An 18,427-nucleotide genomic window follows, 5' to 3' on the forward strand; every position below is an offset into this window, starting at 1 on the left:
TCTTCTCTCCTTATCCTTTCCTTTTTAAATCCTCTGCAGCAGATATTTGTCTACCACAGCTCTCTCGAGGCGACAAGGATTTTCTTCCAATCATCATCCTTACTTCCTCCACCAGGAGCACCTCTCCCATTCTCCCTCCTCTTCTGGAAGAAGGAGAAAAAGCATGGTTTCCAAAAGTGATCACTAGAAGGATAAACTCCTTGCTAACCAGACCCCTAGTAAGCTCCCCAGGGGGCAAGATGTTATCTCTTCTTTCTCCCTAGTATATCCCTAACATCTAGCACAGTGCCTGAACTTGGTAGGTGCTCAATAAATATGTTTTGAATGGATTAATCAATAAAACACAACAGGGTTACTCCACAGAATCACCCAGTTTCCTCTTTTGGCTGAAAAGACCATAAACCAAAACCTTAGAGCATCTGCAGAATGTTATAAAAATGTTCAGTAATAGAATATGTGCTAAGCATCTGTATATTCTATAGTGAGACACTTTCATAAGCACAGAGAGATGGGGAAAGATCACAGAAAGACTGAAGGGGAAGGAAGAAAGGAACTCAAATTTTTAAGAGCTCAACTTATTGTGTGTACTGTGCAAAGTGCTTTATATGCATGCCTCAACTAGCCTTCTCAATAGTTCTGTGAGGTAGGCATTAGCTCTACTTAGTAGATGGGAAAACTGAAGGATCCCTCTGCAGGATTTATTTCCTCAAGGCCACAAATCTACTAAGGGTCAGAGGGATTCTGTCCAGAACTGTTTGACTTCAAAGCCCTTGTTCTTTCTAACAAACCATAATGCACAGCTCCATAGGCAATTTGCTTCCAAAATAGTGTTTTAAATAAGTATTAACACTCTTATGATTCAGTTACATTTTTAAACCTCGCTTCTATATTTTTTCCAAATAGGGTCCACATTTTGTTACCACTCTTTTCTCTAAAATTGAGTATTGATGTGATGGATTCCTTCAACTTTTCCTTTTAAACAGAATCTCTGCTTAACAAGTCATTCTAATGTCCCATTACCCATGAATTTCCAATAGATGCTATTCTCAGAGTCATTTTGCTCACATTTACTTATATTGTAGGCAAATCCATAGTTGCACTTGCAATGACTTTTTTTAATGTTCATTTTTATGCTTTTAAATGTAACTAAAAATCTAAATTATAGAATTGATCTCTTAAAATTGATCTCTTTAAGCTTACAGCTGTAGTAGACTCACCATATTTCATTTTTCTGCAACAGCACAAGTGAGGAATGATATATATAAGTGCAGACTAAGACCAACAAGAGAAAAGTGCTGACTTCTCTATAAGAGAAAAACTTACTGAAAATTAGATGACTTACAGTTTTGACTCTTACTACAAGGGGCAGGAATTTTCTGAAGGCCAATTCCCAGGTTAATTTTTCTTACACCTTTTCTCCCATCCACATGTCAGAAAAGAAGCTACTGAAGAAAGGTTTATGCCAAAACCCCTGGTGATAAATGTATTCTTAGAGATCAGATGCAGGCAGTCATCCTTGATGGCAGTGGCCTCCAACTTTAGAGTATGACCAACATCACCCAGAGGGCATGTTAGGGCACAAGGCTGGGTCCTGTGGCTCTGGGAAGACCCTCGAGAATTTGAATTTCTAACAAGTTCCCGAGTGCTGCTGCTGGTCTAGAAATCACATTGAGTGTGCCCACTGCATTTTAAGTGCCCAGGGGCTACTGAAGCTCAATTTGAAGTCTCCAGGGCAGTAATTCCCAATCCTTACTAAATGTCACAACCAACTAATGAGCTTCCTAAAAGTGCTGATGTCTGGGAAATGCACCACAGAATTTTATCTTGCTGGTCCCTGGTAGGGCTCAGTCGTTGAGAATATCTGGGCTTGCCTAACTTGACAAATACTAAAAATGAATTTCATGTCTTTTTAGAAATTAGTTTTCAAATTTTATCTTATTAAAAACAATCTGAGAGGTTACTTACTTGTAAAATGGGAATATTATTTTTTCCCCAAGATGACTGTGAGAATGATACAAGATAAAATATATAAAACACCCCAACATAGTGTGTGGATCATTAAAGGCATACAGCATTATTTAGTAGTGTTTTCCCTTCATGGTTCAGCACACTCTTCATGACTGCCAATAAAAGGTTCACTTAAAAAACAATCTGAGAGAAACAAAAGGACAGACAGCAGAACTTCAGGTTAAATATGGTGGTTTAAAAATAGGCATTTACTGGGGCGCCTGGGTGGCTCAGTCGGTTAAGCATCTGACTTTGGCTCAGGTCGTGATCTCATGGCTCATGAGTTTGAGCCTCGTGTCAGGCTCTGTGCTGCAGCTCAGAGGGTGGTTCCTGCTTTGGATTCTGTGTTTCCCTCTCTCTCTCTCTGCCCATCACTTGCTCACATTCTGTGTCTCTAAAATGAATAAACACTAAAAAAAAAAAACCCAAAAAACCTCTCTCCCAAAACCCCACTAAAACAACAGCAATGGGACCAAAAAAGAAACAAACCAACAAACAACCAAAAAGGGCATTCACCTACATGGTCTCAGGAATAGGACAGAAAAAAACCACAATAAAGATGTTATTAGAAAACAGAAGGAAGAGGAGGCTGAATTCCACATAAGTCTCCAGAGCTGCAAGCACAAGGTAGCATCAGGAATAGGAGGGGTAGGTAAACTGAAACAGGGCAATTGAGAAACGACTAGATCGTCAGATCCCTACCCTCATGCTATATCAGCGGTTATTCAAATATGGTCCAGGGACTCCAGCAAAGCCCCAGGGCCCTTTCAGGAGCCCATGAAATAAAAACTTTTTTCATAATTACACAGTTATTTGCCATGTTCACTCTCATTTTCCCACAAAGTATACAGTGGGGTTTTCCACAGTTTCTATGATATGACAGTGTCACTGCTCTGGTGATGAATGAAACATAAAACTTGTGTTTTCTTGTTTTCTAGACTTTTCTAAGATATGTTTTTGGGGTACAAGTATGTATATTTTCAAAAGTTAACTCAGTTTATTCTCAATACTTCTACTGTATTCTTTATAATCTACTTTCTATTATATCTTCTGTGTAACCTGTGTAACCACATCATCATTCAGTAAGTTATTTATAAATTCTAATGTGTTTCTTTTCTTTAAAAAAAATTTTTAAATGTTTTTTATTTATTTTTGAGAGACAGAGAGAGACAGTGCGAGCAGAGAGGGTCAGAGAGAGAGAGAGAGGGAGACACAGAATCTGAAGACAGGCTCCAGGCTCTGAGCTAGCTGTCAGCACAGAGCCCAATGCGGGGCTTGAACCCACGAATCGTGAGATCATGACCTGAGCCGAAGCCGGACACTTAACAGACTGAGCCACCCAGGCGCCCCTGTAATGTTTTTCTTATGACTATCTGGAAACAAAAACACTTTGTTGTCTTGTGTTACAATAACATTTTAAAATTATTTTGAAGACTTCTCTAAATTTTAAATTTAGAAAAAGCATCTTAAAGAGTAGGTTATCATACTGCATTGGCTCGAAAGGTGTACCAGGTAGCTGAGGGACTGATAGAGCCACCGATATTACTGAATGCCTGCTGAATGAAAAGTCGGTAAGTTAGTGAAAGAAATCACCCCAGTGCCACCTCTTAACAATTCAGGAATTTGTTAAATTAAAGATTTAGTTGCAAAGGTGAAGACCAGGTTAATATTTCAGAATATTAATATCTGTATAAGCCTACAGATGAAGCTTTTTTTCTTGTATCCATCTAGTGTCAGCACCAACTAATCATTGATGAAGACCTTCTTTCATGTCAATGACACTGAAATATACTTGGTGTATGGGCACTACATACATAAACGAAATGTAGAATATGTTAGATAACTTATTTGATTCTCACTTGTATTGAAAAACCTATATTGACATTTGAAATGATGGTACAAAAGCAACAGTGAATAAAAGTACTGGCAGCTTCACACAAATCAAGTGAGGAGCAGCGGACTGCTGGTGATTATTGTCACATACTTGCAATAAAACAAAAATGGCAGTTTCACTTAATAATTTCTGTGATCAAGTAATAAAACTAATAACTTCATTAAATTTTAAACTGAGTACACATGTAAAATAATATTCTATATGACTAAATGACTGAGTTGCAAACTGAATTGGTCATGTTTTCATAGGACAATTTTTTTACATAAAAGAATGACAGGCAAATTTTAGTTACACGGACTTGGATGTCTGGAAGGCATTTTTCTCAAAAATGAACAAAGCAAGCATGTCACTTCAGTGAAAACAATCAGAACTTGCTGCTGATTATAAATTTTGATTTGTTAGGTGAAAATTAGAATTTTAGAATATTTGTATCTGCTATCATCAGCTTGTCAGCTTCCCAAAACGTAATAAGGCTTTTCGGATTAGGTCAATGGTGATACTAATAAATGTGCTTTTTTTAATGTTTCATAATGAAATGTTTTAGCATTTGGGAGATCTGTATAACTCATAACTCAATAAAGCCATATTTTCTGAATGATCGATGCATGATGTTAATCATGCGTTGGTAAAAGATATATTCAAAACGTAAGACCAATAGATTTTTATACATCAGAGTATAAAAAGTTCACTGACACTGCTTCATATTTCACACTACAGCTAACCTTTAGGAAACTATCACTTACTGAATTTTGGTGTAGTATCTAAAAAAATAGCCATAATAATCTGAAAAGCTTATTTAAATACTCCTCCCTTTTCTAGATACATGTCTCTGGGAAGGAAAACTTTCTTCTTATTCTTTTTTAAAAATTTTCTTTAAATGTTTATTTATTTTTGAGAGTAAGCAGGAGGGGAAGAGACAGTAGGAGACACACAATCTGAAGCAAACTCCAGGCTCTGAGCTGTCAGCACAGAGCCTAATGTGGGGCCTGAACTCATGAGCTACGAGAGCATGACCTGAGCTGATGCTTAACCAACTGAATCACCCAGGTGCACTAAAATTTTCTTCATATCCTTAAACTCGAACACCACATTGCCAAAGAATATATAAGAAGATAGGTCTACACATCATCAATTAAGCTAGGTATTAAAGAGATCTGCATGAATATGAAATCATGCCACTCTTCTCACTAATTTTTTTGTTTTTAGAAATATAGTTATTTTATAAAATACATTTTTATGGTAAAATGTAATGGGTTTATTATTTTAAAATAAACATTTAAAAATTTCTGTTTTAATTCTAATACAGTAAATATCTATAAGTATGATCTTCCTAAAAATTACTTTGGGCACTCAATGTTTTTCAAGAGTAAAAAAGTTCTGAGACAAAAATGTTGGAGGACCACTGCCCTACACAGTTAAGATACTGCCCCATTTCCAAAAAGGCAGAACACCAGTGGTTGAGCCAGAGTCGGAGCCACCAAGCATAGTTGAGGTGGGGTCAACCATACTGCAAACAAGAGGAGTAAGTGAAAGCCTGCATAGTTAACAATAAGATATCTAGCCGCCTTCCTCAAATGTGAGAATACCTGCTGGTTTATACTTCCAAGATGAGAGAAGAGAATTCTTCTCTGATAAAACTAAATTACATAAGGAAAAAACACAACAGATAAAGGCAGTTAAGAGTGCCCTAATGTAACAACCCAGCCAGGTCACCCTACATAGACCCCAATTATTAAGAAGAAATATCCATGAACAGAAAATGTCTGATCAGCTTTACATGTCTCTCTCTTAAATATGAGTAGAGATCTAAGAATCATTTGACATTTTAGGAAAATATTTGATGGGAAAGACAGAAACCAAAATAAAGAAATGGCAGAAGAAGGGAAGAACACAGAGGAAAAAATTTAATACATAAGTCATTAAAAAATTATTGGAGAAAGAAATAAAGGAAAGAAGGAAGAAAGGAAAGGAGAGAAGAAAGGAGGAAGGGAGGGACGGAAGAGAAATGAAGAAGAGCAAAGTCAAAAATACCTAAAGTTGATATTGTCAGAAAGAAAACAGAACATACTACATCCAGAAATAAATAAAGCAGCTATAATAAGTCATTAACAGGAAGGTCTGAGGAACAAAAAGCTTTGAGAAATTAGAAATATGATAACAGGGGTGAAAATTTCAACAGAAAATTTAGATGATTAAGGAGACTTGTCAGAAAACATAAGGAAAAAAAAGGAGAGAAAATATATAACAATTAGAGTACTATTTGAGGAGTCTTGATATCTGACTAGCAGAAGTTCCAGAAAGAGAAAGCATAAAAAATAAAAAGAAGAAAATTATTAAAGAAAAAAATCAAGAAAATTTCCCAAATTGAGGGGTATGAATTTCAGATTGAGAGGGTCTACATCTAGTGAACAGAATATAAAGACAGTTACATAAAGGATCACCGGAGACAAGGAAAAGATCTTAAATGTACCAAGAGAGAAACAAACAAGGCAAATAAAAGGAATAGAGATTAAAAAGGCATTGGATTTCTCAATACTTACAGGAAAAGCTAGAATAAAATGGAACTAAAGCATCAAAATCTGAGGGAAATCTGTATGCATCCAAAATATAAATCAAACTCTAATACAAGGTCTCAACATGTTTACCTCTCATTTATCTTTTCTCAGGAAGTTCCTAGAAAAAAATGTTCCACCAAAATGAGGGAGTAAACCTCAAAAAAAGGCATGGATCCAATAAATAAAGAGAGTCAAAGGAATCCCTACGATGATGGTGAAGGGAGATCCCAGGACAACAGCTGTGCAGGAAGCACGGAGATCAACTAGTCCAGATGGGATCAGAGGAGGAATGGCTTCAGGAGAGCAGGACAAGGACAAGATGAAACTCTGTACCTGGGGTGTCTGGATAGAGAGTGAGAGGAGTTTACCCCTCTGGTACAGAGTTTAGGGATGAATGAGGGATAGATTAATAGGAAGTTAGGTGAATGAAAAAGAGACAATTATTATCTCCAGGGAAAACAGGAAGTTGTGAAAGAAAGAAAATATAACCATAGTACACTACATTCTCTGCTGTGAGTCATATTTAGTAATAAAAATGTGAAAGTTGAACTCTGATCTAACCAGTACTTAGATATAAAATATTGGAGGATGGAGAAAGTAAATATGTTTCAGTGTGTGAAGAGCTAGAAGGGTATGAGAGTTAAATTTTCTCGTCTTCCATAATAGGAAATTCATAGATAATATTTGAACTGGAAAAAAATCAAGACATAGGAACATCAGACTGCTGTTTAGAAATATGAAAACAAATAGAAGTGGCTAAAATTATGACAATTGTTTCTGGAGAGGGGGATATTGGGGTGAGAAGGGTGACGTTGGGTACTGATGGTTTCTACTATAAACAAAAATGCAACACATGCTTATTACAGAAAACCAGAAAAGTAAAAATGAGAATGAAAGAGCCAATATTACCTATATCTAAAGATAAGCACTATTAACCTATTAGTGCCTATTGCGTTTCTGTGCATTATTATATTATTGAAGCATGATTTGTATATTTTATATTTTACTTTATTCACTTAACAAAAGCATTTTCCCAATTCTTATGTTTTTCACATAAATATTTTCACAGCAATTTATTATATTATATAATAGATACCATTATTTAGTATAACAATTTAGGCTTTTCCCTAATATTTTATTATAAAATTTTTCAAACAGAGACAGGAAGAAAAAAACTGTATCTACCACCTAGGCTCTACAATTAACATTTTCCTATACTTTCTCTACCTCACATTTATCAATCTATCTATCACCCATTGATCCATTTTATGGTTTTAAGCATTTCAAAGTAAGTTATAGACTTTGGTACACTTCATCCTAAACTTTATCAGGCATATTGTTAACTAGAGCTAACATCTGTTTATAGATCTTTTCCTTAAGTAAGTTTTACATACATAATGATATGCACAAATCTTAACTATGCCATTTGATGAATTTTAACAAAAATGCACATTCCTATGTACCCAAATCCCCTATCAAGATTACAGTATTCCCAGAAAATTCCCTTATGTGCCCTTCCCTCTCAATCCATATCCCTACTCTCTACAACATACAAAAGCAATGTTGTAATTTTTAAAACTTCATATAATTGCAATATATAAAGCTTGTTTTTTATATAAGGCTTTTTCCACTTAGCATAGTGATTCTGAGATTCATCCATGTTGTGGAGTGTATAGTTAGTTTTTTCTTTTACCTTCCTGAGGAGTATTCCTTTGTATGAATACACAACAGTTTGTTTAATCTATTCTCTTGCTGATGGACACCTGGGTTGTTTCTAGTTTTTGCCTGCTATGGACATTCTTTATTTTTTTTAATGTTTATCTTTTTATTTTGAGAGAGAGTGAGAGAGAGAAAGAGAGAGAGAGAAAGAAGGAGAGCGGGGTAGGGGCAGAGAGAGAGAGGAAGATAGAGGATCTGAAGCAGGTTCTTCGCTGACAGCAGAGGGCCCAATGTGGGACTCCAACTCACGAACAGTGAGATCACGACCTGAGCTGAAGTCCATTTGCTGCCTCCTCCCGCTTCCTCCTCCTTTGTGGTGTGATTGCCATATGTTTTTACATCTATATATGTTATAAAATCCTTAGTACAATGTTGTATTTTTGCATTAGACAGTTATTTTTAAGAAATGGAGAGAACAAATAGCCTTACATTTATCCATGAATTTACCATTTCCAATGTGTTTCATTATTTTTGAAGTCCAGCTTTTCCTTCAGATGTTATCACTGCTTTTCTGTCTAAAGAACTTCTAGTATTTCTTGTACCACAGGTCTACTGACATTCATTTATCACAAACGTCTTTGTTACTTTTATTCTTAAATGATTTTTAAATTTTTATTTACTTATTTTTGAGAGAGAGTGGGTAGAGACAGAGAGTGCACAAGCAGGACAGAGACAGAGAGAGAGGAAGAGAGGGATTTCCATGCAGACTTCATGATCAGCGCAGAGCCCACATGGGGCTCAATCTCACAACTGCGAGGTCATGAGATCTCATGTGAGACTTGAGCTGAAATCAAGAGTAGGACGCTTTGCTGATTGAGCCACCCTGGTACCCCTATTTTACTTTCATTTTAAAAGAATGTTTTTGCTAGATATGGATTCTGACCTGACTTTTTTTTCTTTAGCACTTTAAAGATGTTGTTCCATTGTCCTCTCTTCGCTATTGCTTCAGATGTCAAGTTAGCCATAAATTATGTCTTTGTTCTCTGTATTTAAAATATGGTTTTATCTGAATATTTTGAAGATTTTCCTTTCCTTAACCTGTTGTTCTCAGCAGATTGCCTTTCATATGCCCAGGCATGATTTTCCTTGTATTTACCCATCTTAAGATTTTCTTAGCTTCTTGGTTCTATAAGTTAATTTTGTTCACCAAATTTGGGAGAAGTTCAGCTTTGGTTTCTTCAAAAAAATTTTCTGCTTTATCATCTCTTTTTTGCCTTCTGGTCTATGATTAACACAAAAGTTAGACTACTTGATCGGCAGTGAGGTTGCTAAAGCTTTGAACATTTTTTCCCCAGTATTTTTTCTGTTCTTTAAGTGTGTAATTTCTAATGATCTATATATGCAAGTTCCCTAACCCTTTTTTTCTGTAGTTTCCAAATTCTTGTTAAGTCTACCCAGTGAGTTTTTCATTTCAGTTTCTTTTTTTCTTTAAAAATTTCTTTATATATTATATATATAATTCATTATATATATTATATGTATATATATAGTTTCCATTTCACTGATCTTTCCCTATGTATCCACTCAATACAAATATTTTCCCTTAATTATTTGAATATATTTATTCAAATTTAATATTCTTTATTCTGGCCAACTAATTCTATTACCTAGGTCATCTCAGGGTTTCTACTGATTACTCATTCTTTGGGTCACATTTTCCTGTTTCTTTGCATATCTAGTAATTTTTTAACTACATACCATAAAGTGTGGATGATATTTTACAGAAATAGAAGAGTGTTGGTTTTGGATCTAGCAGGAAGTTGGATGAATGGCTGGTCATCCAACTTGTGACAGCTTCAGTTTACATTTTGTTAGGGTGAGTCTGTTTTGGTTATACATTAGACTTAGGGAAAAATCCTTTGACCCAGGACAAGACTTTACTCCTGGGGCATAACTCCTAGTTTTCATTGGAAAGCAAAAGGTGTTTATCAAGTCTCTCTAAATTTGTGAAATTCAAGTTCCAGTCTGTCCCTCAGGTGACAGCAGTTGAAATCACTGTTTAACTTTTTCATGTTTCCAGCTGTTATTTCTACCAGGATCCTTTGAGTCCCCCTTGAATATGCACATTTCAGGCATCTGGCAAAGATCTGAAGGAAGTTTATGTACATATTTGGTGTTTTGCCCATAGCTCCTTCTTTCTGAGATTTCTACCTTTGGACTCCTTCTGAGATCACAAACCAATATAATCTTGTATTTTGTTTGAGTTTTAGCCATATCATACTGCATAGATTCTTTTCTTAGGGGAGGGGTTGCAATGTTTAAAACATTTTATGAAAGTACAAAATTGTTGGAATTAAGTGAAATAGAAAAACACAGTAAATATTTACAAAAACATTGATAACACTACTCAAGTCACACAACAGTAAAAATGCAGAAGGGCCTTAAAAAGTTTCGAATTTGAAAATTATACTGCACAGATTCTTAAGTAACCACAGATCTCACTAGTATCGTTTACTTCTTTCAAAGACTGAATAACTTTTTCCAGTTTGCTGCTGTTTGTGTGTGTATTATTTACTTGGTCCAGATTTAGCACAGATAACTGATACAAACAGTTACTCTGGTAGTTGGAACTTCATCTCAGTAACACTTGCTGGGTTGGGCAGGACCAATCATTAAGTCATGTATCTTCATCCTCAAAATCCAGGGCATGAACTTTCAAATCAACTGTATAGACCTATTTATTTATTACTTCAGACTCAGGGTTCTTGTTGTTCAAACTCCAAGCTCAATATTCCAGTACTGAATTGATTCTTTTGGCTACCTATATATCAATATATACTGACAGATTCTGTGTTCCTTTTATTTTTCTGATAACGACTCTTGATTTCTTTACAGTATGAAGAAGTTCACCTTGGCATTTCTCAGGGCTAGAGAAACATGGTATTTGGCTTTAATTTTCACTGAATTCTCCTTATATGGAAACCAATTTGACAATAAACTATTAAAATAATTTAAAAAATAAAAACCAAAAAAAAATTTTTTTTCACTGAATTCTGTCCAGGATTTCCTGGAATTGTTCCATGACTACTCGAAGTCTTGATTGAAAACTATGGCTGGAAGGGATAAATGGTAGATTCCAGGTGCTACCAGTTGTCCCCAAATGAGTGCTGATCCAGGAGCCAAAAGAAACACAACCCCTTGCCTGCTTTGGGGGGTATTTTTAGAGTAGTTGCAAACACATAACATTTATCTTGAGAAGTGGCCAATATTTTAAAAATAGCTAATAAACAAAATATATTTATAAAATTTTTATTTCTCTACTATAAAAAATACTGAGCTCACTTCATTCCATTTATGCTATGGAAAGTGTTTGACTATGGAAGAAAAAAATTTTCTAATCCTCCTTGTCAGTCATGGTAACTGCGTAAGCCTTACATTCTTACCCACTAATTTTCATACACTGATTTCTTTATTTCTCCTTATAAACACTTCAAGCTCCAGCCTTTATGCTACATTATCCAGATAGCCTGTGATGAAAGACACAGAAGAGGATTTGAATTGCCCAGTAGAATGTAATATTTTCAGTAAAAAAATACATTGTTTTGTAATCAAAACAGAATAGCCCTTGGAGCGAGACAGACTCAACTTTAAGTCCACAATCTACCACTTACTGTGTAATGTTTGGATTTTCTACAATTTCCCTTAAATTATGTAAGAGATAAAAGTAGCCCAAACTCATTTGGTTGTTGTGAAGCTCAGTTAGGGTAAGGCATAAAAGGTGTACAACAGTTCCTGCCACATTGTGGTCATCTCTGTTGTTATTTTCTCTCATAGTAAAGGCTCAATAAAAGGTAGCCTAAATAAGCATTTTTAAACTAAATGATATTCTGGTGGAAGAGAAAAACACACAAATTACAAAAACAAATTAAGAGAAAAATGTAAGTTGTAGAAAGTACCATGGGAAAAAAAGAGTTAAGAAAGAAAACTAAATGCGATCAGTTTCAGATAGGATCATCTGGGAAGACTTCTCAAAGGAGATAACTTGTAAGCTGAATCTTTAGAAGATGAGAAGGAGCTAGCCACATAAACAATGAGGACAACCTCATAGACAGTGGCATGTACAAAGATCCTGAGGTAGACATGCATGTGAACCTTCTAAAAAAAAATGAAAGACCATTAGGGTGTTGGGACAGAATGAGTAAGGATAGGGTGGCACTAGAGGTCAAATTACTAGAAGTAGCAGAGGTCAAATACACGGCACCTTTCTTATAGGAAGGAGTAGAGTTTGGCCTTTTGCCTAAGTACAAAGGGAAGCCACTGAGGGGTTTTAAACACGAGGAAGACAAGATCCTTAGACTTACTCAATATGACTCACAAAACAAATTGAAGGAGGATAAGAATTTCTGGAAACCTTAGGAACTTGATGTTTAGAGAAACTATAAATGGCTAACCAAGTATTTTCCATTATGATTGAAATTATTGATTGCCAACAACGAAAAATCCTTTTGGGATAATTAATAAAGATTTCATCCACTGCTCTTGCTTTCACAACTGTCATGAATCCGAAAGGATACTGTGACCCAATTAAAATAGAGAAGTAAACTAGTTGTTACTTAACCTTCTAATTTCTGTATAAGTCTAATTACATGAAATAGAAGTTGGGGTTTTGATTTTTTACTTTGCTTTTCTGTTTGGAGTGTCATTGTAACTACTGTATTGTAAGTGATGGAAAATAATTGCAATTGTTAAAAAAAATAAATTGTGTTATATTAAAAAAATAATAAAATAAAATAGAGAAGTAAATGTTCTAGGCAGGCAGGGTTAGAGTCACTGAGAAATGTGGTCATAGTTGACAGCTATGAGGGCCCAGAATAGGAGCACATGCCTGACCTATGGAGACCACATTAGATGAAAGATGACTTGGAAGATGCTGTAGGATAGATTTCTGACAAAAAAGATGAGCAAGATTCCAGTATAAAATTGGTGAGACATTGGGAGATGCTGACATTCCAGCAGAAATACCATAAGGAAACTTAAAGAAAATTAAATTGTGTATCTGATAATTATCTTTACAAATCAAGATACCCTTAAGATAACAGGTCTTTGCTCCCTGTAAGCTTCTTCCTGAAATACTGGGGTTTATCTTCTCTTGAGGCTGCTTCATTCCATTCATATTCCATTTTTAATTGCTTAATGTTAGCAACACCCTTGGCACTAATTAAGACCACTGCAATTATTATAATGAAGTGCTGCTATTTTTCACATGATATATTGACTACTGAACACTACCTCCTCTCTTAAGGAAAGAGGGATGCTCGGATTCCCATTACCTGTTCATTGATGAAATATTAATCTAAAACTGTCTATAATAACTGAGCTTTTAGTATTTTTAAAATGTTTTTTGCAACAACAAAACAAAATTATATTACTATGAGATAGTATGCATCACCGGAACAGCTTTGGAGTTAGTGTTAACCTTTTCTCTTGGAGGATAGAGAATAGCTTATTAGATGTCAGATATAAACTTCATAACAACTAATTATCTTTCATTTCACAGTAGCTGATAATAAGTAAGAGCGAAAACGGCAAATACCTACTGTTGCCAGGTAACTGCATCCACTGTGCTTCCTGCCACCTTCATGAATCTGTAAGGAGCAGAAAGAATAAGTAAAATTAGCTGAGACACAGAGCAGGTATCTTTGGGCTGAGAGTCTGCAGCCACAATCATGGCCTATCCAGAGTTCCTGGAAGTTAAAGCATAGAGAAGGTGAAGGTAAGGGTATTTTCAGCTCTCCACACATCCTTTATCATCTAGAAATCAAGACCCCAGAACAGCATGCTCTCTCTATTTCTGTCTTCCCAAGCCCTTGCCTGATGACTTCCACATCACTTTCCCTATGAACAAAATTTCCCTCTCCTATTTCCTAGTCTCTAAAGACTCTGAAATATGCTAGGAAACAAATAAACAATAACATTTTCCAGAATGATAACACAATAGATGCCTTTGAAAAACCTTAGGCCTCTCCTTCTGAAGAGAGCATGGCAAAATCCAATTAAGTTATATAAGTATAAAGCACTATCAAACACACCACAGGCTGCTATGTCTATCTAAGTGGAGAGACCTGAGCACCTACACAGAGAAATCTTTTTCCTTTTTTTAAGTTTTTTAAAATGTTTTTTTATTTGTTTTTGAGAGACAGAGAGAGAGAGTGCAAGCAGGGGAGGGTCAGAGAGAGAGGGAGATACAGAATCTGAAGCAGGCTCCAGGCTCTGAGCTAGCTGTCAGCATAGAGCCTGACGCAGGGCTTGAACCCATGAACCATGAGATCATGATCTGAGCTGAAGCCGGACACTTAACCGACTGAGCCACCCAGGCACCCCAATCTTTTTCTTTTTAATGTTTCAAGTTTTTATTTAAATTCTAGTTAATTAACATATAGTGTTATATTAGTTTCAGGAGTAGAATTTAGTGATTTATCACTTACACCCAGCACAGAGAAATCTAACTATTTCTGAAGCAGTGAAGTAGGGAACTGAGTGTCATCTGACATTTGCTCAGCTCAAAAGGGAAACCAGACCTATTTCTTTACAAAGCACACAGCAAAGCCTTGTTTTATTAATTCCCCAGCCTCCTGAGCTTCTACCAGAACCAAAGAGCTGGGAGGAAGCATTCAAGGACCCACAGATGCCACAGGTGTCACAACTTGCAAGTCTGTGAATGACTCAATTGCCTACTTGCCTTCATTATCTCCATCCACATATTCTGAGGCCATCTGGTGTCATAGCTGTTGTTACTATTTAAGAGAGTTACCACCCAGATACGGGGAGTCAAAAGGGGTGTCTCAATTCTTTAAGATATGCCTTTCAACTCTGAGACCCGGGAGGGGAACTCTTCTTCAGACAGAAGCACTATTCCCTTAATACTTTCAGAACTCTTTCACTAAGAAGGTAGACAGTGTTTGGTCAAGAAGGTCCTATTCCATCCTATCCCAGCATAATCTTGTAGGGAGACACATGGCAAAGGGGTTGCTGTGTGCCACCCAAACAGAGGTTCTGCTTTGCCATGATGGTGGAAGAGTACTTAATCTTTGTGGGACTGGAAGAGAGAGAGAGGATGCCAGGACTTCTGTTTAGCATTGGAGTGAACTTCATAAAAGATGAAGAAGAAGGAGAGGAAAGAGATGGGGTGAGTAGGAGAAAGACTAGGAGAGGAGGGGTAGGGGAGGAGCTTGGTTATTGTCTGTACGGCCTTGTCTTTTTTCTCCAGTACCATTCAGTAGTCCAGGAGCAAGAATATGGGAAATGGAACATAGGGGTGATCAAGGAATGGAACTGGTTTGATGAGTAAGACCAAAATGTATATGGAGATAGGAGAGAATACAGTATATACTAAGTACCTACTTAGTACCAACCATTCACATGTGTTATTTCTTATAATTCTCAAAACTATTTTACTTGGTAAGATGATTATTATTGATTCCATTATACAGATTACTAACTTCTCTCCTGGCTAGAGAAACAGGGCCCCCAGACATCCCAAACAGCCTATTTTTATGGAGTCATGCCACCTTTCCTAGTAGCACTTCTTGGGAAGTAGGACATGGCCAAGCAAAGAAATAATGACAAACTGGAAATTTCTGAAAATATAAATATTTTATGTAAAATTGTCTTAACTTCATATAAAATAATCATAATAAAAATAACACTAACATTTATAGTGATTTATCATTTTTCATCCTCTCATAGATATAATTTCACATAGCCTCCAAACAACCTGGTACATAGTAAATGTTTCTGATTTATGGTGTAGAAAGCTGAATCTGGTAGAGGTTATGCGACTTGCTTAAATTCATAGAGCTAGTGTGGACTAAACCCAGGTTCTCTGACTCCAAGCCCTTCCCTCTTTCTAGAATTCTATGCTGCCTCCAAGCTGTTTTCACTGAGGCCAAGAAATACAGTAGAACTCTAAGATGCAAAACATAAGTTGAATTCTTGCCTTGAGAAAATACTACCAATTTATCAGAAAAAGGAAAAAAAGCCTGAATACCTTCCTTGCTTGTTGGCTTCCTCTCAGACTTGATCATTTCAGTGTCTATTTGTAAGACAACATGATGGAGCAGATATCAAAAGTGACTGACCCAGCGCCTCTGCTATAAGACAACCACCATAAAGCCAAGAAGAAAGACCCAGAGACCATCAGCTATTAGAGTTTCTATTAACTGAAGTGAGATAGCAAGTCAAGGAAGCAGTTAGCTCTACTTTCTGTGGTGTTAGAAGAGAGAGAAACATTGAGAAAAGCTTCACATTGTACATGATACTGAATATGGCCCGGAAAGAAGGGTTGCATTTTGCCATGAAGAGCAGGCCAGATATAAGAACAGCCTGAGCAAAGCAAGGTAGAATCAAGGTGAGTGTGTTCTCAGGAGTCCAGCACAACTGGATGTTAAGAGACAGGTAAGGAAATGACAGGAAGTCAGACTGGTCAGGTTACTAGCTGCTAGCCTGTGATGGTCTAACAAGTTATTCCCCCTTAATAACCAGGTAGAAGTCCAGCTCCTATTTCTCTTTGTATGACTAGCACCCTATACAATATTGCAAGATACAGCCGGCTCTTCCTTTATATATATTTGTTGGATTTATCCTGTGTTTAAACAAATAAGGGAGTGTCAAGATCAGATCTGAGTTTCAGGAAGATCACTCTGGCTATGGTAAAGGTGAAAGGTACTGCTGTGGACAAACTGGCAGGAGATGACTGCAGAGTGATGGGAGGCTTGGAACGTGAGAATGAAAAAAGACCCACTGAGTAACACTGAGCAATCAAGATTTGGTTGGTGAGTTTAGGTAGGGCAGGGGTTAAAAGAGAGGACCCCAAAGCTTTAATTACAGTAATGCTATTTCCCAAGATGGATAACCCAGGAATAGACTTTTGATGCTGATGTGGGTGAATGTATTCCAATTCTCTTGAATATGCCTCAAAGAACTGAAATACCCAGCTATGCATTCACAAGAAAATTAGGAGAAAAAAAAAATCAATGCCCTGCTTGAATAAAAAGTTCTGGGTTGGGTAGGGGATTAAGAAGACATCTGGGTTGCCTGGGTGGCTCAGTCAGTTAAATGTCCAACTTTGTCTCAGGTCTTGATCTCATGGCTTATGAGTTTGAGCCCCACATTGGGCTCTGTGCTGATAGCTCAGAGCTTGGAACCTGCTTCAGATCCTGTGTCTCCCTCTCTCTGCCTCTCCCCCACTTGCATGCTATTTCTCTCTCTCTCTCTCACAAATAAATCAACATTAAAAAAATTGAAAAATAAGAGCACATCTAATTTGGTGTCTTAAAAGTTGGAAACCGGTTCTTTGTGATACTATGATCCTCGTATGTATTGGATAGTTTGTTCTGTTATAGATTGATAATTAAGTCCTTAAGTAACTTTCCATTATTAAAAGTAGCATTATAAAAAGAATGGGAAAACTAGAGTTAGGAACATTCAAATTGAGGCTAATGTTCTCCCCCCACAACCTACCCCACATCCCTCAGGGAAAATCTATAAAATCTATAATTAAATATAAAATATATTGGACCCTGATATAGAATATTATAGTTTACAGAGAAATATTTTTAAATTGAATAAAGAAAAAGACCTGCCATGATCCTGGATAGGAAAATCAATTATTCTTCCTAAACTAATTTATGGGCTTAATGAAATTCTACAAAAAAAAAACCCAGATATTTCTGAAACTTTGCAAAATCATTCTAACATTCATCTCAAGGAAGCCAAGAATATTCTTTAAAACGGGAATAATGAAGGGACATTTATTTGATCTACCATATATTAAAATATACCATAAAACCCACAATTATTAAAACATTCCTAGGAATTAGAGAGGAGATCTTAGGAACTAATAAAGAGATTAGGAATTAGTAAGGAGATCTATGGAACAGAACAATTTTTTAAAGTTATACATAGAATTTATTACATGGAAAAGAATTCAGTATATTAAAAACTGAAGCATTTCTTTAATGATGCTATGTGATTTGTGGCTATTTGAGGGAAAAAATTAAAGTCAGATCCTCACTTAAGATCATATTTTGTATAAGAAATCAAAATGGTAAAATATAGTTTGGTTTCATCATACTTAAATATATTTCAATTACAATGTAGTATTTAGGAACAAACGATATTATTATCTTAACTTTAGTAGTATATTGAAGCAATAGAAAAGCTGTTTTAGCTAACTTTGAGGAAACGCCATTATTAAATATGTATTCACATGAAAATTGCTATAAACTGCATTCTTTCTTTTTCCCTCTTAGCC

The 18,427-nt window shown here is 36.0% G+C and overlaps 1 protein-coding gene across 1 annotated transcript in view; it reads right to left on the reverse strand.

The window, feature by feature from the left end:
- HPSE2 (heparanase 2 (inactive)) overlaps window positions 1-18,427 on the reverse strand; it is a gene marked incomplete at its 5' end in the record, with an annotated part of 616,756 nt that overhangs the window by 199,795 nt on the left and 398,534 nt on the right. Inside the window, one exon of the mRNA XM_029932351.1 lies at window positions 13,713-13,760. Coding sequence (XP_029788211.1) covers window positions 13,713-13,760 — 48 coding nt within the window. The remainder of the gene's footprint in view (window positions 1-13,712; window positions 13,761-18,427) is intronic.

The sequence above is a fragment of the Suricata suricatta genome, chromosome 2 (assembly GCF_006229205.1).
Source record: "Suricata suricatta isolate VVHF042 chromosome 2, meerkat_22Aug2017_6uvM2_HiC, whole genome shotgun sequence".
NCBI lineage: Eukaryota > Metazoa > Chordata > Mammalia > Carnivora > Herpestidae > Suricata > Suricata suricatta.